Source organism: Ylistrum balloti, unplaced genomic scaffold (genome assembly GCF_031769215.1).
Source record: "Ylistrum balloti isolate Yb309-2 unplaced genomic scaffold, AGI_CSIRO_Ybal_v1 Utg369724, whole genome shotgun sequence".
NCBI lineage: Eukaryota > Metazoa > Mollusca > Bivalvia > Pectinida > Pectinidae > Ylistrum > Ylistrum balloti.
Window position 1 is genome coordinate 2,176,834 of NW_026781942.1, and position 22,394 is coordinate 2,199,227.

The 22,394-nt window shown below is 35.6% G+C and overlaps 1 protein-coding gene across 1 annotated transcript; it reads right to left on the reverse strand.

Annotated features, from left to right (window-relative positions):
* Positions 1 to 634: 634 nt before the first annotated feature.
* On the reverse strand, positions 635 to 22,274 carry LOC132565452 (general transcription and DNA repair factor IIH helicase subunit XPB-like). The gene is made up of 21 exons (XM_060230091.1): positions 22,115 to 22,274; positions 21,357 to 21,437; positions 20,776 to 20,897; positions 20,473 to 20,553; positions 19,662 to 19,817; positions 17,903 to 17,977; positions 17,183 to 17,311; positions 15,924 to 16,144; positions 14,893 to 14,964; positions 14,506 to 14,612; positions 13,598 to 13,701; positions 13,107 to 13,179; positions 11,466 to 11,585; positions 10,576 to 10,778; positions 8,141 to 8,206; positions 6,582 to 6,718; positions 5,792 to 5,888; positions 4,688 to 4,805; positions 3,832 to 3,980; positions 2,779 to 2,895; positions 635 to 1,781 (listed from the first exon to the last, which is right to left on the reverse strand). The coding sequence occupies exons 1-21, from the start codon at positions 22,140 to 22,142 to the stop codon at positions 1,659 to 1,661; spliced, it is 2,379 nt and encodes a 792-aa protein (XP_060086074.1). The 5' UTR covers positions 22,143 to 22,274; the 3' UTR covers positions 635 to 1,658.
* Between the last annotated feature and the right edge of the window lie 120 nt (positions 22,275 to 22,394).

Genomic DNA, 22,394 nt, shown 5'->3' on the forward strand with positions numbered 1-22,394 from the left:
ACGAAAAGTCGTTCTGTCTTTTATATAAAGCGCTTGTACGTCCGCACCTGGAATATGGGGCCTGTGTATGGAATCCCTATCTGCAAAAAGATATAAATGAGTTGGAAAATGTATAAAGGAGAGCAACGAAACAAATACCGGGAATGAAAGACCTAAGCTATGAGAGCAGGCTAAGGATGCTTAAATTACCGACACAGAGGCACAGAAGATTGAGAGGAGATATGCTACAAGTATACAAGCTAACACATGGAGGATATGATAGGGCTGTCGCTGAGGATTTCCCCGATTCAAAACAATAACAAGATAACAAAAGGGCACAGTCTTCAACTATTAAACAGAAGGAGCAGACTTAATCTGAGGAAGTATTCTTTCTGTGAACGGGTAGTTAACCACTGGAATTTACTTCCAAATGCCGATGTAACGTCACCAACAATCCAAACTTTCGAATCCCGATTGGATAAACATTGGGGGCAAACTGAACGTGTTTATAATCATGAACTAGACAGTAACACACTGATCCATATCCGGGATACTAATTCTTTTTAATTCTGATCTGGATATATAGGCTTAATAAGCGTGTGTCCAGTATATATTATTATTATTGTTATATAGACAAAATAAAAACAGTAGCCAGTAACAAGACACATTTTTTCTTTATTTTTGTTTTATCAAATACATTCATTAATTAGTCAACATGTCCAAACAATACCAGTCATTCACATACATAAAATATCTCGCATGTTTCTGTAACTTACTTCCATTTCACACATACACCATATTCAAATGCTTTCCACCAAAGAGCCAATTTTCATCATTAACTTCATATTATCTGTACAATTTTAAATTGTTAATTAAATGGATTATAAGATCAAATCTATCCCCTAAAGCACCGTCTTTGAAACAAGACAGCATAATGAATGGTTCTGTGTCAGTCTTTGCCACACTGGACAGTGGTGAAAGAGGGTTTCTCTAATTTTGCAAGGTTTCATCTAAAACCACATACATTTACAGATTGGAAAAATAGTGATCAATTTTACAAATTCAGCGTTCCTTGGTGACCATAGACAATCCATGAAAATGAATGAGACTTCAGACAGAAGAATTATACTTGTGATTATATGGCATCAATGAAAATGTGTTTACCTCTTTGAAATGATGTCATATGTTAACACCCCAGTGGAATGGGCTCATGATCATTTGATACCATTCAAAGTCTAGCTTCTGTAAGAAAATGACTACTGACTGTTCTAAAGCAAATAATATCAAAATCAACATTAACATGACTTGAGTCAGCTGGTTCTGTACAAAAGCAAGAATAAAGTACTTTTTCTCATTCTGTCTGATAAGACTTTCGGTACATAATTATATACACCATCTTCATCTTCCAATAATCCCAGGGGCATTTGTTGGGAGTTAGGGAGTTACCTCTGACACAAATTCTGGAGGCTTGCACTTAATACAAAACAATGACATTATAATATTTGGTGACAGTCCTCCTGAAACCAAAATAAATATTGGTGGGCTTATCACCAGACATGGGCTTATTGGTGTATAGATATAGTTATCCCCAAGATCAGGAGAGACAAATGAAACAGACACCTAAATTGTTTTCCTCTTTAAAGTGGAAAAAGTCAAACTTCACAGATTATAATTTGAATTTAATTTGTCCTGAATTTCTTAAATAGTGGGTGGAGATTCTGTCCCTTTCTGCTTCTGTACTCCATGTACACAGCATCATCCGCCCCAGACATAGAACTCATACTGCCAGCCTTTCTTGCCATCTGCAAAATCATCAAAGATTTTTTTAAAACTCTGACTTCTACTAGTGGTACATTGTCTTTTCAAATAATATGTTCAGTTCAACTGAAAGATTTATTCAACATCAGTAAACAAAGTTATCAATACAGATGTCAACTACTAAATGATGAACATATAACTCCTGACCTTTCATTTCTTAAGTGGCCAAGTGTGACCTTTGACCCTTTCATCTTGATCTATGACCTTAAAACTGTAGACTTTGATACAGCCCCACACGTTTACTTTGTTGTTGATAAACCTCCACACCTTTACTGTGTTATTATCATGATTATGTTATATATCCTAATCAAATTTTATCTTTTACTATATTACATAATGCTAAAACTTTGACAGAATACTGATACTGTTGAAGTCAGAAAGTGATGTATTTACTCATATGTTCTGTACAACCATCAATTTTCATAGGGGATTTACTTCTATTTAATCTGTAGGTAGTCTAAATCCATGAATTTATATGTCAACAACTTGATAAACAGATAAAGGTTGACATTGATTATAGTATTATTCAAATATGTCAACAATATCATTCATGGAATCCAAAATTTATGTAAATTTTTGGAAAAACCATAAAATTTGAGCTCTATGAAAATAATTGGTTTTACAGTATTGTCAATAAGTACCAGGCCCCACTTGTATAAAACATCTCAACTTAAGAGTTCCTCAAGTCGAGATTTTCCTCAGCTGGTATCTCCTCGAAAACAGCTTGTATAAAATTTTCTCAAGGAACAGGAGGAAGGCATCGGCTAGGATTTCCTGAAATTCCTTGCGGAATTTTCATACAAGATATTTTCAAGGAGATATTAGCTGAGGAAAATCTGGGCTTGAGGAAATCTGAAATTGAGATATTTTATACAAGTGGGGCCAGGTATAATTTACTAATTAAACATGTATAAAATAACAATGGACAACTTTATCCGATTCTATGATTGGAATATGTATCAACATCAAACAAAGCTGTACCTGAGGTCTAGCTCCATCTCCACCTCCCTGCTCTTCCTCCGCGTCCTGTTCTGTAGCTGCCAGCACTTTCTGTAACAGCTGCATCTGTTCATCTTTGGTCCGATAGGCCAGGTTCTCCTAGAGATGAAAAAAGGGGGAAAATAAACTGCATTTCCCCTTTTATGTACATGTATACAGAAATGATATATCTAAGTCTATTACTGCTTGTACACAATGGAGGATGGATGTAAAATGGTTGCAAATGCTGATCAACGATACTGTATTGTGACTTCTTTTAAAAGGGATCAAGATAAAACAAAGGTGGAGCTGTTTCTACATCTTGAATTCCAAGTATTATAGAATCAAAACCAAGATCAAGCTACAGCAAGTTGTAGGGCTCCAAGTGTTGGAAGGGGGTTCAGAAAAACACAAAGAGAATTAATTGTTCCTTTTCTATAAAATAGACCTTTGATACCGCCTCTTAATTGCTAAACCATACCACCATGGGAGACTTCTACAAGGACACTGGTTACAAAATCTTGTCTAGAAAATATCTATAAGACTAAAATATCCTTGAAACATCTTAAAAATCTTGGAAGATCACAATGCTCAAGCTCAAAATATGCCTGGGTACCAACATAATGTGACTAAGCTCAAGATTGCAACAAGGAAAGGCATATCTGTCTAGTTGTATGTGAATTAGAAATTGTTTTATTCTAGTTTTGTTCTCATGGAATATGAAAAGCTTTTTCAAGAATTTGGATTTTAAACAAAAAGACTTATATCTATTTTTATTTTCTGGGTTAGTCAACATGTGAACAACTTGCCCAAGGACATAACTAGGACTTAACAGGTTGACCTGTCATCTCCATTAACTGAGAAAACAAGACTGTCCATGAAAGGGTCATTAGCCCTCGTGTCAAAACTTAACTGAAGGTTGTTCTGATACTGTCTTCTGGGCTATTGTATCCCATTTATATCAAGACAATTAATGAATACAGAAAATTTGTCACTCAAACTACCTAGTTTCTACTCTTACTGGATTGACATCTTTTGAACTGTTTGTACATTTACCTCATCCATGCCAGCGAACCTTGTGATAACTTTGTAACTGTATCCCTGGTTGACAAGAAACCTTTGACGCTTTAACGAGTAATGCACCTCCATGGTGTCCTGTGTGACCAGGGAGTAAAAGAAGGCATTGTACTCCTCCGCGACAGCACCTACAAACAACACAAATGTACCTGGCTATGTCTCACTGGCTTGTAGAAGATCATTCACAGAAGATCATTGTTAATTTATATTCATCCTACAGTAAGCCCTGTAGGTCATAGCATTACCTCAGAATCAAAGTAGGGGTGGGCTTATTACAGGACAATGATACAATATTTGCTCATATTTCTACTAAAAATACAAAAAGAAAAGAGAGCAAAATTCTTACCAGACACTAACCTGTTTCTGAATTTGTATTATTAAAAAGATGTGATCAACACGGTAGTTTGCTAACATTATCAGCCTAGAAGCTATTTCCATGCAATTGTTTTCACCAAATGTTACTAAATGATACAGTTAATAACCATTTAGTAATCATTGTACAACATATGTACAAGTCTTGAGTATTGTATCAATTTGTTTGTTTACCTGTATCATGATATTCTAAAAGTACTTATGTATTCAATCAATTTTTATTAAACTCTGGACAAAAATGAACTGCGGATTCTTTATTCATTCAGCGACGATGTGGTCAAATTTACAATCATACCCAGAATGTATTAGAAATTACACAAAAAGATATTTCGATAGCATTAATAATGCTGAAATGTTTGAGCACAAACATGTGTCATGGTACATATTGAATGGTAAGCATAACACACAATATGTATCATGTTGTGAGTTAACTTTTTTCTGTCCTGAACTTTCTTTTTCTTACCTTTTTTTGCCCTAAGAATTCTGCCCAATCTTTGGGCCTCCTGCCGTCGACTACCACCATGAGCTGAGATTTGAATTAAAACATTTGCCTCTGGCAAATCAAATGACGTGTCTGCAACCTGTAAATTACGAAAACATTACCAGTCAGAAGTTGGAAATAAGAAAGTGTTATTCTAGTAAAACATCTAGCGGACCCCAGGACTCTAAACAAATCCCTTCTATCCATGGTGTGGTTTCCTGCCTATTACCTCTATGCAAATTATCATTTAATCTTTCAGGTGGTACCACTAACAAAACAAGTCCTGGCCGGTAGGGATAGAGGGTGGCCGGTAGGGATAGAGGTTTTAATCCCAAATGTAACCTACACCTTTCTTCCTGCTTCTTAAAATAACTGAAATCATTCTGTAGATTGCACTTAACTAGTGATTGAAGTGTAATAGATATTTAATATGCAGTATGCCTTCTTAGTGCTTACATCCTTTTTCAACAGTTGTAAATCAAATCAAATGTTTTGAATCTTCACAGTCTTTCTAAGATAATGGAAAATACATTATTATATGATAAATATGTCATTTGTAGGCACTGGTCATTCGTGGATGATGAATATCTCCTGTTATAGAATTATCCTCTGATAACATGAATGCCTCATATACCTTGAACTATTAACATGGCTTGCTGACATTCAAGTACGCAGGTTTATACAGTTTAAATGACAGGGTAATCATGATAATAGATTACACAACTTTAATAGGCATCAAAATCTCATAACAAAATACCTTTACTTGTGCAATATCAAAATCAATGTCTTCAAGCTTACTTACATGCTTGGTGGGTTTTCTGTCACTACCTTTGTTCCCATTTCGGGAACATGACCTGCTTCCCATATCAGATCACCAGGTTTTTTTTTTCTTCTTAGGACCTCTATTTTTATTTTTCATCTGTTCAAATACTGTCTTCATTTCATAATTTTGGAGATGGATTTTTTTATCACAAACCAGTTTTTCAATTTTCAAGTATGCTTGCTATTTTGCAAGGAGATAAACTAATTTGGATTGATCTCAGATTTTATCCAACAGGACTTATTTTGAAACATAATTATCCTTACTTTTGAAACGAAGATTGTGTTGACCTTGGGATTGTGTTGAAAATTCTGTAGAATCTGCATGCGTTCCCCTTGTGATGTTGGACCATACAGGTAAGGCCTGCCAAGGACAAATCAAAAACAGTTTTGATAAAAGTAAACAATAATGAAATAGGCATTTCTTGCAGATGACATTTTTGGAGCTTTAAATGTTAAGTAAGTATACAAAAGTTTTCAATATTACACATGGACACAACTAGGGACCAAGGGGAACCTACTTATGAAATTTGAGAGGGATTCATGTAGTGCTTCTTAAGAAGTAACCAAAACAAATTTGCAAAGTCAAAAGCCAAGATGGCCACCTATCTGCCATTTCGTTTTTCTGATCAGTCCTAAAATTAAGTGAGCAGAACTAGAGACCCTGGGAAACCTACATATGAAATATTAGAGAGGTCTCTGAAGTAGTTTCAAGAAAAAGAGATAACAAACTTCACTGTAAAAATCAAAGATGGCTGCCTGTTTGCCATTTGTTTTTTTTTATCAGTCCCAAAATCAAACAGGCACAACTAGGGACCAAGGGGAACCTACATATGAAAATTGAGAAATATCCATCCAGTTCTTCTAAAAAAATTACAATAACAAAAACTGTTTATGGACGGACGGACGACAGACATTGGACCAAGGCATAAGGTGATTTGAATGGCATACCATCAGATAATGGTGGGCTAATAATCTTTAAAGAACCTAGAACACATTTACCTATAAACAACTACTTGTTTGTTAAAGGAAGAAATCTTGTTTTTCATTCACTTACTTGTTCAATCTGATGGCATAGTTTTTCAGGGCAAACACATTGTCCGAGAATACAATGATTTTGTCATTGCGACGTTCATGATAACGTATGAGGAATTGACATGCCCGGAACTTGTTTGGATTCATGATGGCAAGCAGCTTTGATGAAAAGAAATGTCATCATTTAACATGAAATATCAATTTGTATAATACAGTTGAGGAAAATTGACATTTATTGTTTGAATAATATTCTTTTTCAGACAATGAAATGGTATGAAACTCCAATGATAAAGAATATATGTTTCTATCTGTATCCCTTCCATTCAAGTAAGAATTGTTGATGCTTTATCAGAATCTGTAGGTACTAGACTTGTTTGGACACAGTAGCAGGATTTACACGACCTTCTGCTACATTTCTGTTTTTACCTTGTAATGAAAAATTTCCAAAAAACTCATATCAAGAATCATTCAATTGCTTGCAGTGGTATGATAAAGGGGGATATTTTTTTTTCAAAACCGGTGAACACAACTTTTACGTTAAGTCAAGAAAAATGAAGAGAGGTGAAAAAAGTAAGATAAATCAAAATTTTAAATGAGCTCCAATACCTTTCCACAAAACTCCTACAAAAAATGTCTTAAACTACAGTAAAACACGTTTATAATGAACATGTTTATGGCAAATTTATGGTGAAGGGTTGTTCATTCCCCAACAAGTGCCTAATCATTTGTATGTAAATCTCAGTTTCACATGGCGATTTCATGTCCATAACAAAGCAGCTGCTAGGTCCACTCAGATACACATCAGTGCTATTTAGAGACCATATTATGCAGCTGCCCTCCGGCTGACATCACACCACAGTGACACCAGCACTCCGACAAAATAGCTTGTGTCACACATATGTATGCAACTATTGATACCTGTGTACAGGTAAGTGCCAAACACAGGTAAAGTAATTATAAATAAAGTGATTTGTTGTTATAAATACCTCAGGTATTCTATTGTATTTAGAGTTAGGAGTTATTGAACTCTTTTTATCCAATAATGAAACAGCCTGTACTAGTTTAGTTGTTCAATTGGAAATGGCTATGTTGTCTCAATCTCGTAAGAGAAAGGCTATTACTCCTGAAATTAAGTATAAAATTATCAATGTAGTTGACAATGGGACTATTGTAATTGGAAATTGCAGCCAAGTTTGTATTCCAGACCTTAACTTGTACAATCAGTACAATTTTTCAAAATTCTAAAAAAAGTACTAGGCCCTAAATTCATCGCTGAGCATCAGATTGCTGCGTATGAAACAGTTGAAGGGCTCTGTATCAATGATTTATAAAGAATCATGCAATATTTTTTTCCTTAATTCATTGCAAATGTGTAACAAATTATGTATATAATGAACTGATTGTCTTGGTCCCCAGAGGTTTGTTATCAACATGTTTTACTGTATAAGGAAATGTTGTAAAATGTTGTACATAAAGTTGTAGTTGGCTCAGTTCTACATTTGAAGTTTAATTGACAGGATCAATGCTTTTCAGTATAATTGATCACCATAAATAGTTAACAAATATTGAGTATATACCTACCATTTTCTTCATTGATTTTGTATTCAAGTATTCTCTGTAAAACTCTGGAGTCATAGGGCACCAAACCTTGAAAATAATTCATAAAGTATGTCAATTTTACATGAACGACGACATTTCATAAGGAGAGGAAGGGATGGGGCTGTCAGGTTAATTTTGTTATAGCCAGAGATGGTCAACTGATGAAGTTGTCACCACACTCTGCCTTGGCTCTCCCCTCTATTTTCACTATTGCAATTAATTCTTTTTATTCCCTGAAAAGGAATAGAGTGGTTACCTAATTGATTGTGTTTAGATATCATGACATTAAAATATCACTGATTGGCACGGTGAAAGTCTAATCCAGACTACACCACTGACAGAGGTCAGACATCTGCCTATACCAGGGTTAGAAAAATCCACTCGTCCGCTCGTCTAGACGAGTCAAAGCTACTTGCGGACGAGTGATTTGCTTCAGCTACTTGTCCGGCGGGCGAGTGAAATTTGTAGTTCTGACTATTGGATATTCCATAATAAATGATGTTTATCAACTTAAACACTCTTAAAACTAATTTAGATCCTCTGATAGTCGCTCAAATACATCGATGTAGTATCCTTGTTTACACCATGTGTCAAGACTCTGGCTGATCCAGACTACGCGAAAACCTATTACCGATTTTACCGATGTTGGTGGGAAAACAAAGTCAGGAAAATTCATTTCACGTAAGCTAATGCCGTAATGGCTGAAAGCATGTCGCATTGTGTAGACCATACAGGTAACATTCAATAAGTCACTTAATTATTCATAAAAACAGTTATTCTCCATAATGGTACAGTAAGCCTACCGGTAGACAAGTCCTCATTTCAATAATTGGTGTTTTGATAAGGGTTAGCCCAGCAATGGTATAAACAGCTTGGGTTGTCTCCTCACCTCAAGTGCGAGTGAGTGACAGCGTGTTTTCAATGGGGGAAAGGGGAATAACTCTAACTTTATTCATGTGACAAAAGTCAAACGAAATGGCTTCCTATTACGAAGTATGACACATTTCGAACCTGCAACGAGAATATGGAAGGAATTAACCATGGAAACTATCATAAATAATCATGTTTGGTTGAGGAAACATCATAGGAAAAACCATATAACAATAATATCATGTATGCTTGGCTTTTAAGAACACAATTCAAGGAGATACGATCTGGATTGTCAGAAGGAAAAAAGGGTCATTTGCTCTACAGCTCTGTAATGTCCGCACCCCCTTTTTTGGATTAATTTTCGGTGAAAAAAAATGCGGACATTACATGGGTTTTGACGGTATGTCACCACAAATATTGTAAACAAGGTTGTTTTGTGTACCTAGTTATTGTCAAAAAGTTGATGTTCTCGCTCGCGTTAACAGTGAATTAAAAATGAGTGAAACAATAAAAGCAAGTGTTGAGTTCGAACATTTGATATAGAAACTGATAATAAAATTTTTGTTCCTTAAATTACATTTTGTTGCCTTTCTTCTTCGGGTGAGTGAATATTGTATTCGGGCAAGTGAATTTCAAGTTTCACTTGTTCGACAGACGAGTAGCTGAAAATATTTTTTTCTAACCCGTATACATATACACAATGGACCTCCAGAGGTTAAACTCACTTTCGCTCTCTGTACCCCTGGAACCATCCTCAATATTCCATGGGTTAAACTCATTTTTGCTCTCTGAACCCCTGGAACCATCCTCACTACTCCAGGAGTTAAACTCGCTTCCACTCTCTGTACCCCTGGAACCATCCTCAACACTCCAGGAGTTAAACTCATTATCGCTCTCTGTATTCCTGGAACCATCCTCAACACTCCAGAAGTTAAACTCACTTTCGCTCTCTGTACCCCTGGAACCATCCTAGATATTCCATGGGTTACGCTCACTATCATTCTCTGTATCCTTGAGGATCCATGTGCGACATCTTGTGGAAAAGACCAGTTAGATCGTTTGATGTATATGAAATGAATATCGTGTTCCCATAACAGCATGATGTAATGGCTTTCAAGATGGGTATCACTCCTTTATAATCTTCAAAAGAGCATAGCCTGTGATCAGATTTTATCCCAGACCAATCAAATTACTTTGCTTCTGCCTTCAATTTTGCAATGATATATTGCAGGGATGCAGAGAGCAATAGTGAGCGTAACACCTTGAGTATTGAGGATGAAAATCTGGATGACCCCACACCTAAGCTAACCAGAATCTGGATGACCCCACACCTAAGCTAACCAGAATCTGATAAAGTGAAAAATCAATAGTATGATACTATAGGGTACATATGAACCAAATCTGTTGCGAGGTTCTCAATGTATGACACTGACTCCAAACAAGACAGGACGGGACAGGACAAAAAAAAACCAGATGTGGATAACACTACATCCTATCTCCCCAACCCATCTAATAAAATGGTGATGGCATAAAAATGGAAACCTCACCTCAGCACACTGCACTCTAGCAATGAAGCCTTTGTTTTGAAGCTCCATCCAGTTTGCCTCGTAAAGTTTTGGTCCTATCAGGAAGTTAAGATCAGCAATCTTGTCATCTTCTCGAACTAAGGTTGCAGTCAACCCAAGTTTACAATGGGCATTAACAATTGTCAATACACGTCGAAACATCTTAGCAGGTATGGTTTGTACTTCTGAAAATCAGATTAAAAAAATGCTTTGATACATATTCTTTTTGGCTGAAATAAACATTTTTTAATTTTCACAATAGTACAAGAATTTTAAACCAGCAAAGTTTACCATGTGACTATTCCATTTAATACTGGAAACACAAACAGCTTCCACAGTGATACATGCAAATACAGATTAAAATTGCTTAAATTGAACAAATTAAGCCACTGGATAATTTATGATATACTCTGCAACATCTAATATTACTGAAGCGACAATATGCGATACCATCATGTTTTTTAATTCTTATTTTAAAATTGTAATTACTTTTCAGAAAGAAAATATGTTTACCACGGTACAATGTTCGTCTTGACATATTCATCAAATTAGACAGGTCAACAAAAAAGCTCAGTAGCTCAGTACCTTCGATTGGATATATGAAAATGCACATAGTAAATGAAACTTGTCAAAATATACAGGTTTCAGATAAGAATGGTTTTCTATACAGAATAGCAACCATACTATTTAAGACCAAAAGTCCCCATTCCTGACTCTACATTAAGAATATACACATTTCAGATAAGAATGGTTTACTATACAGAATAGCAACCATACTATTTCAGACCAAAAGTCCCCATTCCTGGCTCTATATTAAGAATATACACATTTCAGATAAGAATGGTTTTAACAATTCAGAGTAGCTACTGTACCATCTAGGACCATAAGTCCCCATTCCTGACTCTGCATCCATTCCATCACTTTTTCTGCCTCCCATGACCGCTTCTGGCTATGTGCCAACATAGAATAGGTACTGATACAGATGGAACAGCCTGACAATAACAGAATATACAATAAATACTGTAAATATTGTTCACTTATTCATTAACATATTGATTTCTTATTTTTTCAATGTTTTAAATCTTTGAGGTTTTACAAAAAGCTTAAATAAAACAAGAGATCCCAGAGGGATCTTGGTGCTCATCATCATTTGATCTTTATTTGCTCTTTAAAAGTTGGATCTTTTCCCTTCTCTTCAGGTCTCTTCTTTGTTTTTTCTCTTAATGATAAGCAATTTGAACATTCCTTTGTAGAAATAGTGGTGATAATCTTTACCTGCCAATTCCAAAATGGTTGCCTGAAAGCCATTTTGTTTATTCTGATCAGTTCCAAAACAAAACTAGCACCAGTAAAACCCAAAGGGAACAAATGTTTGAAAATTGAGAGAGATCCATTCAGTACTTCTTAAGAAATAGGGATAACAATCAAAATCCAAGATGGCTGCCTGTCTGCCATCTTGTTTTTCTAATCAGTCCCAAACTAAACTGAAACAGGCACAACAAGTGACCAAGAGCAACCTATACATAAAATTTGAGAAAGACCTATGAAATATTTCTCAAGAAATAGTGATGACAAACTTCCCGCAGTCAAAATTCAAGATGGCTGCCTGTAGCCCATTTCTCTGACCAGTACCAAAATCAAACATGCACAATTAGGAACAAGAGAAACATACATCTGAAATTTGCTTTAGTTCTAAAGAATAATTGATATCAAATTTTCAAAATCCAAGATCACTGCCTGTAGGCTAATTTGATTTTCTGATCAGACCTAACTTCAAATGGCACAACTAACATACAGTATGAAATTTACGATGGCAACAACTAGGGAACACCATCCAGTGCTTCTCAAGAAATAGTGATAAGAATCTTGCAGTCAAAATCCAAGTTGGCCACCTCTCAGCCATTTCGTTTTTCTGATCAGTCCCAAAATTAAATGGGCACAACTAGGGACCAAGGGGAACCTACATTCGAAATTTAAGAAAGATCCATCTAGTACTTCTCAAGAAATAGTGATAACAATCTCTTGCAAAGTCAAAATCCAAGTTGGCCACCTCTCAGCCATTCTGTTTTTCTGATCAGTCCCAAAAATAAATGGGCACAACTAGAGACCAAGGGGAACCTACATTCAAGAAATTTAAGAAAGATCCATCCTGTACTTCTCAACAAATAGTGATAACAATCTTGCAAAGTCAAAATCCAAGTTGGCCACCTCTCAGCCATTCTGTTTTTCTGATCAGTCCCAAAAATAAATGGGCACAACTAGAGACCAAGGGGAACCTACTTTCAAAATTTAAGAAAGATCCATCCTGTACTTCTCAAGAAATAGTGATAACAATCTTACAAAATCAAAATATTGATATCCATGGCTTTATCCAGCAATGGGCACCTGCCTAGTTATAAGCCTTCCCATGTATCTTTGCTGTCAAGGAGAATTAATAACAGATGCTATCGTATTTTTGAGTCCGAGGTTACATGTAGACCTGAGCTCATAAACAGATAATTACACAAACTTACCAATAGGTTTGTCTTTAGCATCAGACGTGAATCTACAAATGATACTGTCATCTGCTGTTGACCACATTTTAAACTGAAAGAAATCAATGGACATGAAAAGACCTGTTAATACAAGATAACATATTATGAGTACAAAGTCTTCTATCTCCAGGGAATGTGGAGCTGTTCCCCCTAACAGGAAATTACAGACAATTTGTATGTAACCCAGCTAAGAGATCCAGGTAATGACAGACTACTGTGTTTAGAACAAATACTTTTTATGTAACAGGTTTCAGATATTTACAAAATGGTATGAAGAATTTGAAATATACAGTTCAAGAAAAGTGTAAAGGAGAGCTTCAAAGTTACGAATTTTCCATTGAAACTTTACAAAGTCTCAAGACAAAAATAAAACAGAGAAAAAAAAATCAAATTTGTGTTGCCAGATGGCGGAAGATTCCTGTGAGGAGATGAAGATTCCATGTATGAACTCGCCATATGCCTCTACCCACCTGAGAGCGCCATTGTTCTACAGCTACACCTGAGGTTGCCAAGCACAAGCATCTTTTTCTGATAGTACATGCTGCTGTCACACCCACCAAGGTCTTACCAGCACCTAAATAGTAAAACAGTGAGTGAATGATCTTGATTTTAATTTCAGAGTATCATGAGTTATAGCCAACAGTTAATTGTTGCTTTACATCCTATTAACAGCCAGAGTCATTTAAGGACATGCCATGTTAGGGTGGTAGAGAAAAGCCAGAGTTCCCGAAGAAAAACCATTGACCTGAAGCCAACATCTGGCAACTGCCCCACATCACATTCAACACGTAACCTAGAAGTGGAGGGCAAGTGATAGAGAAAGTTAGACACCTGAACCACTCTGTCACCACGGCCCCCTCCACCTTCCCCAATATATAGCCAATTAAAATACTTTACAGTGCTATACATATATATATATATATATATATATTTGATTTATTCAATTGAAAATGTTGAAAACAAATGGTTCACCTTTCCAATTCTGGCATTACATATTGTAAATACTTGTACCAGAAAAGTTAAAATTGCTTACTTTAGTACACCCAGATACACAAATGGGTACCAACAAACCTGCAAACTATAATATAACTTTCCGATTAATTTATAAACTCTAAATAAGTTTAAGATACTGTGATAATCTTAAACCTCATGGGAAATGAGAATGAAACTTAGAGAGCAGTCCCTTTTTATCAAGCAATAAATCCATGTCTGATAATAAGCCCACCCATTTATATAGCAGTTTCGTAAAATTACTCACCAGTAATAAGATGAATAACTTTATATAAGTAAAAAGAGATATGTTGGATGGTTCATTGGTGGATAAATACAGTAATTTTAAATAATGTTTTTTTTTCTTCAGATTTCTGGCAGGTCTTACCACAAGGAAGAACAATAACTCCAGAACGTGCTCGACCATTCCCAAACATCTTTCTCAGACTTTTCTCTTGATAGGGTCGTAACACTGTAGATGGCTTGAGGTCCATACTAAAATCAACGAGATGATATTGAATTTGTGAATATTTGATGATATTACTTGCTACAATTGAACAATGATGTAGTATTCATTGAAACAATTTATACAAAATTAATCTAACATGTCTACAACAGGAAATCTGAACCAATTTTAATATAAACATATTATTTAAATACAGAAGTCCAAAGTCATTGAAAAGACAAAGAAAAAACCAAAACAGACAAAGACTTCTACTTCTGCCAATCCTGAAATTCTGTGTCCACATACAACTTTGCAGTTACTTGTGCTTACTTTATATCAGGGTTGTGGGTGTCGTTTTTGAAGTCATATTCTGCCAACAGGGGATATTCCAATTCTATACACCTGTAAATATAGAAATCACAGTAACAATCCATATCTAGTTTAATTGTGATCGTTTCATAATTATCTACCACAAACAAGGCATCACAAGCAACACCAATCCCCTCACAATTCAAACAATATGTGCAATAAAAATGACATAAAATGGTAAGTACATGTAAAGTGAAGATTTTATCAAAATCCTTTCAAGAAAATGTTGCTGCGTGACTACTGACAAGAATTTCTAAAAGTATTAAGTGTAAGCAACCATGACCCTAGAAACCTGAGATATATGCTATGCGGCACGGAAATATCCATAAATGTTTACTACCCCACCCCTCCCCCAACACCCTACACCCCCTCGCCAACACCCTACACCCCTCCCCCAACACCCTATACACCCCCTCACCAACACCCCTCCCCCAACACCCTACACCCCCTCGCCAACACCCTACACCCCCTCGCCAACACCCCTCCCCCAACACCATACACCTCTCCCCCAACACCCTACACCCCCTCCCCCAACACCCTACACCCCCTCACCAACACCCCTCCCCCAACACCCTACGCCCCCTCCCCCAACACCCTACACCCCCTCCCCCAACACCCTACACCCCTCCCCCAACACCCTACTCCCCCTCCCCCAACACCCCTCCCCCAACACCCTACACCCCCTCCCCCAACACCCTACATCCCCTCCCATTGTCATTGCATCTGTATAGATGATCAATATAACATATCCTATCATTGTATTTATCGAGGAATAAGTCTAGGGGGTGAGGGGCAAAACACTTGTCATAGGAGCTAGGAAATGACAGGGGGTGGGGGGGAAAACACTTGTCAGAGGAGTTAGGAAAAGACAAGGGGTGGGGGTAAAACACTTGTTGGAGGAGTTAGAAAAACACAGACTCATCATTTTCCTAACACAAAGGATAAAAAATATCTATACTGTTTTTGGTTTTTGTTTTTTATAAAATATTCACCGTTTTTGTATTTCTTCAATATTTTCCTGTTTGACCTCAAATGACACAGTTTTCATGTCTTCAAAGTCATCATCCTCGTCCTTGTCAATTTTATCATAGTAATCGAAGATATCGTTAGGTACAGCTGGCTGTTCTGTTTCCTCTACTCCCTCCCCTGAGCCTGACGGACCCGGAGTGGGATCTGCTGTAGAACCTGCAGCTCCATTAGAAGGCTTGTTCAACTGAGAAGACATTTAAACCAAGCAACTTAACACACATAGATAACAGAGCATGGACCAGTAAGAAAATCTTTCCAAAAGTATGAAAGAAATACTATTAAGAAATTAAAAATGACATTTTCATCATGCATGCATCAAATGAAAATTAGGGAAGTTTTTATTCATTACAAAGTCACTGTCTACATCTAAAGTAATAGGATTCAAAATGTTTCTGATTTGAATGACAATTATTTTATGATATACAAAGTATAAGCTAGAACTAATGATTTTTCAGTGACATGGTATTGAAACCCCTATTGAAATAATGTTCAAAATTGAAATATTATTTCAATCATGAAAAACATTATTGCAATAGTGGTCGCAGATTCAACTGAAATACGACTACAATTGAAATGACGTCAACTCTATTGAAGCAATATTTCAATAGTAAACGTGGCTTGTAATATTGCTGTTTTGGTTCAACAACTGTTGAAATAATTTTCAATCAAATACACCTGAGGTTGTAATGGAGTGTACCATTGTGAACTGATTGAGGTGGCGGTAACTGACTTAAATTCCACGCAACAGTCATGGTCATTTGCGGACAGAATCATGGGTGCATAATATGTGTTGTGTGTAATGAGTGCTTATGGACCGCTTGTACTGGAGCAAAAATCACTGTTTTAAGTTCTCAGATTTATGCGGATTTGATTCCCGGCCTGGTCATACCTATCTAAAAACTTGGCAAGAATATACTCAAGATTTTGCAATGAAACTGAATAATTGTAGGCTACTATAACAACCTCTGGCATACTTAAATGAAAATTAGTTGAACCAATAGAGCGATATCGCATGCAGTGTTCACTATTGAAATAATATTTCAATACAGCTGACATTATTATAATAGTAGCCATGATTGCATTGAAATTGAATCTGCAATCACCATTGAAGTAATTTTTGTCACCACTGAAATAGTATTTCAATAGTGAACATTATTTCAATAGGGACACCAACACTTGGCCATTTGCTTGAAAGATAAAGATTCTGTACTATGTTTTATACCTGTAGTGCTGACTTCGAGGAAATCTGTCCCTCGACTAGTCCCTCGACTAGTTCCTCTGTCTGCTGGCTGCTGGCTCTAAAGCGACATTCCTGGATGACAGGATCCTTCAGCAGCTTCTGTATGACATCCTAACATAGAGAAACGAATGTAGGTTAGAAACGGGGATAAAAAATAACAGAAATTTCTATAGTAATTTTTTTTCTCTTTTTGTTATTTTCTGTATTATGTTCAAATAAATATCCCTTTCAAAATTGTCTGCATGTCACAATGTTTATAATTCTGAATTACCTTTGTGTCAACTGTGTCATAAAATCAAAATATGTAAGTCATAAGTAGTGCTAGGTAGCTGGAAATTGTAAAATTATGCAAAAACAAATTTATCACAATTTCTTTTTGTATGTGGATTAATTGTGCATTGACCTACTTATTGAAAAAGTGCAACTGAAGTTCTAATGAAAGAAAAACTAGTACATGTCTATAAACAAAAAAATGCTCCCTCTCCAAACAAATATACGTCAATGTTTGAAAATTTCTATCAATTGTAAATGTGACCTTGATCTTATAAACTCAAAACACCAACTCATACAGGTAACTGTAGTATTCCATGAAGAACTGAATTCAAAGTTGCTGGAGTGATAGGATAAGACACGACAAACATGTAGGCAACACTATATGACCTTCGTCAATTCTACATTTTCACCAATAAAATGTTTACTTACCGGATGCTGACTTTCTACATAGTATCTGTTGTGCTTGAGCACTAGCTTCACTTTACCATAGCTCAGGGTACACAACTATAACAAACACATAACAAGATTAACATTATGAAAACAACATGGAACAGTAACGCTTCCAAATACAGTCAAATCAAAACTCTTATTTAGGAAAACACAACCTCATGTCATAGTGATTAGGACTACCAAGTTTGAATAAGATTGATTGAAAACTGTGGGAGGAAATCCTTGGACAAACGAAAGTTTATTATGGACAGACTTACAACACCATACCATAATTTGTCCTGTCAAAACTTTGGACAAGTGTATGAAAACATCCAACAAATCTCCATAAAAGTTTGTTGCTTTCAGTTGGATTTTTCTCCTTCCACAGTGAATTTCTTGTTTAGTGATATGACATCATATCATATGATTGTTACGGTGTAGAACCCACATGTCCCAATCATTGGGTGAGGGAAAAAATATCTCAAATAGGTAAGAGTGTGTTTATGTCCATCAAAGAAAAGTTTTAAAATTCACAAGACTTTAATTGAGGTAATGATAATGGATGTCCATTAAAATTTCATAACCCTTTCATTCACCCCTTCACACTTAATTGAAGGGCTACAACCTGATAGTTGATGGCTAGAGGTTGGGGACACTGAGATCACTTTCCTGTTCAGTTCTGACAAATACAACTGACTATTTCAAAATTAAATCACTTTTGATAGTACATTTATAACCTAAAGATTTTGAAAAACAAAACTAGATATGCAATGTCTGATCCATCATTGACGCTAAACTGAAAAAGAGCTCCAAGGGGCCTGCATCGCTCACCTGGCTAATTAAGCCATTTAATAAAGAATTTCAAATATGATATAATTATCCTAGTGGGGGACGGGATGCACCTCATTTTCAGGCCATGCCCCTAAGGCCCCCTGGGAACTGAGAAACAATCCTCACACAAACTTTGTTCCTCTTCACCCAAGAATACTTATGCCCAAATTTGGGCCATATTAATCATTCATTTGCTCTATTTCCCCCATTTTGCCCCATACCTCCTTCCCCAGGGGGCTGGAATCCACTGTTTATATACTATTGATTCCTTTGCACCAAAGACTGCTTCAGACTAAATTTAGGAAATATCCATCCACTCCTACAGAAGAATTTTAAAGAATTTACTGTATTTTCCGGGTCATAAGCTGCACCGGTATATAAGCCACAGAGCCAGGTTTTACCAATTTTTTCGACTTGATCCACATATTAGCCGTATTTGAATATAAGCTGCACCCTTACGAAGTGGTCACTGTTACATTGACAAAGTTCATTGATATAACGAGACCCATCGTTTATATAAACTTGATTTCCTACACCCAGCAATGCTTCAAACCAGTTTTGGGCAAAATCCAATCATTCCTAATGGAGAAGTAGGATTTTTAAGAATTTGCTCTATTACCTGTATTGGACCAGGATCACTTGTAAATTGATCTTGTGGATTGATATGAAATTTCTACAATGAAATACTGTAAGTTGCCTTTATGTGGGATTGAATGGTATTAGTTCAGTCACAATGTCAGAACATTCTATGTACAATTTTTACAAAACAGCATCTAACAAAATTCTAACTTGTCAGGAATATCCTATAACGAAGATGTACGGATAACTACAGGAAAGTGATATCTAATTCACATTCTTTTAGTGAAGATAAATTAATCTTGATTATTTCCAATCATGACCTCATTACTCAACATTTTTACTTACTGACCTTTATAAATTCCTCTATACCAGAGGGAAGTGTAGTCTTGCTGAGACGACGGAGATATTCAATAATATCCTTTGTCTCTAGTCCAACAGACACTGCAGCATACAGAGAGTACGGCGTAAGTTTATACTCATGGATATTAAGTGGTCGGCAAACAGGCTGAAATGAAGATAAAATACAAACCATTTAACAAATGCATCAACTATTAATAAAAGAATGGACAGAGTACATCACTGAGCAGTAGATAGTACTAATGGTTTTATACAGCGTACCATTTTATCACATATTGATCATACAGCATGACCTTAACTCTGAGATATTTTCACAAGATATAGATATGCTCCATTAAATGTTTGTGAAACCATGGTATTGTTCTATTAACTTCTGTTTACAGGATATATCTAAACTAATATGTGCTAAATTTATAAATTCTGTTGAAAAACAAATTACCTGGTACCTCTTCTGTCAAAACTGATGTACTACTTTATTAACAAGTTTATATTGCCATGCACACAATTCACCATTTTGTGTCAAAACAGTAATATCTATTTTGAGTAGCATCCTTTTTTTCTTTTACATATATATATACATAAATGTTTAAAATTCTAAATTGTAACTTTTCTTCAATTAACCTTGTCATTTCAATATTTTCCATCAGAATTTTAAGATAAAAATTGTGAAAATAGGTCACTGTCGATAAAATTCCTTTGTATGAATAAATGGCAAATAAAATTGATCACTTATTTAAATCAATGAATTACAGGGCAACACAGATTGAGCTCAAAGTTTTTATCAGAATAATAAAACATCTTACTTCAGATATGGCAATCAGGAAATCATGGGCATGTTTATACACAGGTGAAAATGACTCTAGGAAAATATGTCCATTTGGTCCCTGAAAGCAGAAAATAATAATCAGTAATTTTTGTTGAACTTTTTCAGGCAAGTCCAGATCATCATTTTCATAATTTTGATGATTCCCATCACTATGAGAGATATATAGTAAGTAACAAAATCTAGATGAGCCCCACAGGAAAAGCATAAGTCATGATAAATCCAAAACTCCAAAATCTGACTCCTAAAAATCACTCTTAATTCTCAGTTTCTAAATACTGACCACCCACAAAGGTCTTGATCCATGGTCAAACTTGAGGTCAAGCATCGGGCGATAGTCTTTTGCCCCAAATTCATCCTCTTTTGTTTCCTCCTGGATATTTTGTGTGGCTGCTTTAGGAACACCTTTAATGTCAAACACATAAACTGTAAATTTTGCTATTTTTGAGGGTTTCTGTTGTTTAATTTGGAGGATAAAATAAAATTGTGAAAAAAAATTGATAAGAGAATCAAAGACTGTTTTATGGCTTTTTCAAAAAATTCATCTTTATCTTCACGTTTGGTTTCATTCGAATAGAAAAAGTCATTATCCAGTTTTCTATCCATTGCTAGCTGACTTTGTTATTGACAAAATTTAGAGATACAAGTGTTTCTCCAATCTTCTTATCCATTGCTTTGGTGCACTTAGTACACCATCATCTTCCAAACAAAGCAAAATTTTTTGTATCTGTGTACATAAGAGAGTAAAACCTCAATATTACAACAGTAATCATTTTTGATAGAGAAGTTTATGATCCTGAGAAATTAAGGTTTCAAACGACAAATTCTTGTTTGAATGTTGAATGTATCTATCCAAGGTTTAACCTTTGTCAGTTTCTTTAATATCATCTTCCTCTTCTTCATATTCTTGCTCAAGCTTTGCTCTTTTACTGGCTCTTCGTTCCTCTGCAGGAAAAGCAAAACTATCAAATGGTGAAACATTTTCAAAGCAAAGATTATTATCGATATTTAAGAACCAAAGACTCGGAGAGATTGTGTCTCTATCTTGAATATGAATACGAATACGATCATGGAAAAATAATTAACTACCACAAAGTGTATTAATTCAAATTGAATATTGGAGATCATATTTTTAGAGGTGAACTTTCTTGTGCTTCATTCTCAGGGTACAATGTAGCTGTTGCTTTATAGCAAATATGAGATCAACACCTTTATTCTACGCTATTTCATCCATTAAGCCATGTATCCTTGGGAGTTCTTTGTTTTTAAGATTCTCAGGTCACAAAGAACAATCTTGAATTCACTGGGAATTATGTTTATACATGTATAACATAATTTTTAAGAATCCATAGTAAAATTGAAAACAAGTGAGGTTTGAATCTAACAGCAGAACTGTACCCTCTTAACATGGGCAGCAGGTATATACGTAACAGTTGTCTCGTAGACTAATAAATGCGTTCATCAAGTCAGATTATACCATGACTTGAAAAGCTGACCTCCATACCAAATACAGGACACGATTTATTTGCTGTATTAGTTGTAGATTTTAAGCATGTCCTACAACGACTTAAGTTGTGATAAAGATGCATTTTGGCAAATTTATGTGAATCACAGACTCGCACCTTTATCCCTTTTGTCTTTCTTCCCCATATCAAGTCGTCAGACGTTAATTGGATGTCTGATGTTCACGTCCGTGATGCAACCATTTTGCCTGTTCTATTAATAAATTTCAGAACAGTCACTAATATCTCGATTCGATCACGACAAGTCGGTTTCCATATTATTTCACAATGAGAGAGACACCAATGCCGAAAAGGAGTAGCTATTTGTTTTACGACATCTAATGCATAATTGTTAACAAAATATTTGTTTACTCTATGATAAGTTTTTACAGCAACTGAT

Excerpts from the sequence above, each read along its gene's own strand:
- LOC132565452 (XM_060230091.1), bottom strand. The coding sequence starts at position 22,142 with ATGGGGAAGAAAGACAAAAGGGATAAAG. Across the intron at positions 17,978-19,661 it reads GTATAGAGGAATTTATAAAG|TTGTGTACCCTGAGCTATGG; the intron begins GTCAGTAAGTAA and ends TGTTTGTTATAG. Across the intron at positions 1,782-2,778 it reads GAGATGGAGCTAGACCTCAG|ATGGCAAGAAAGGCTGGCAG; the intron begins GTACAGCTTTGT and ends ATGATTTTGCAG.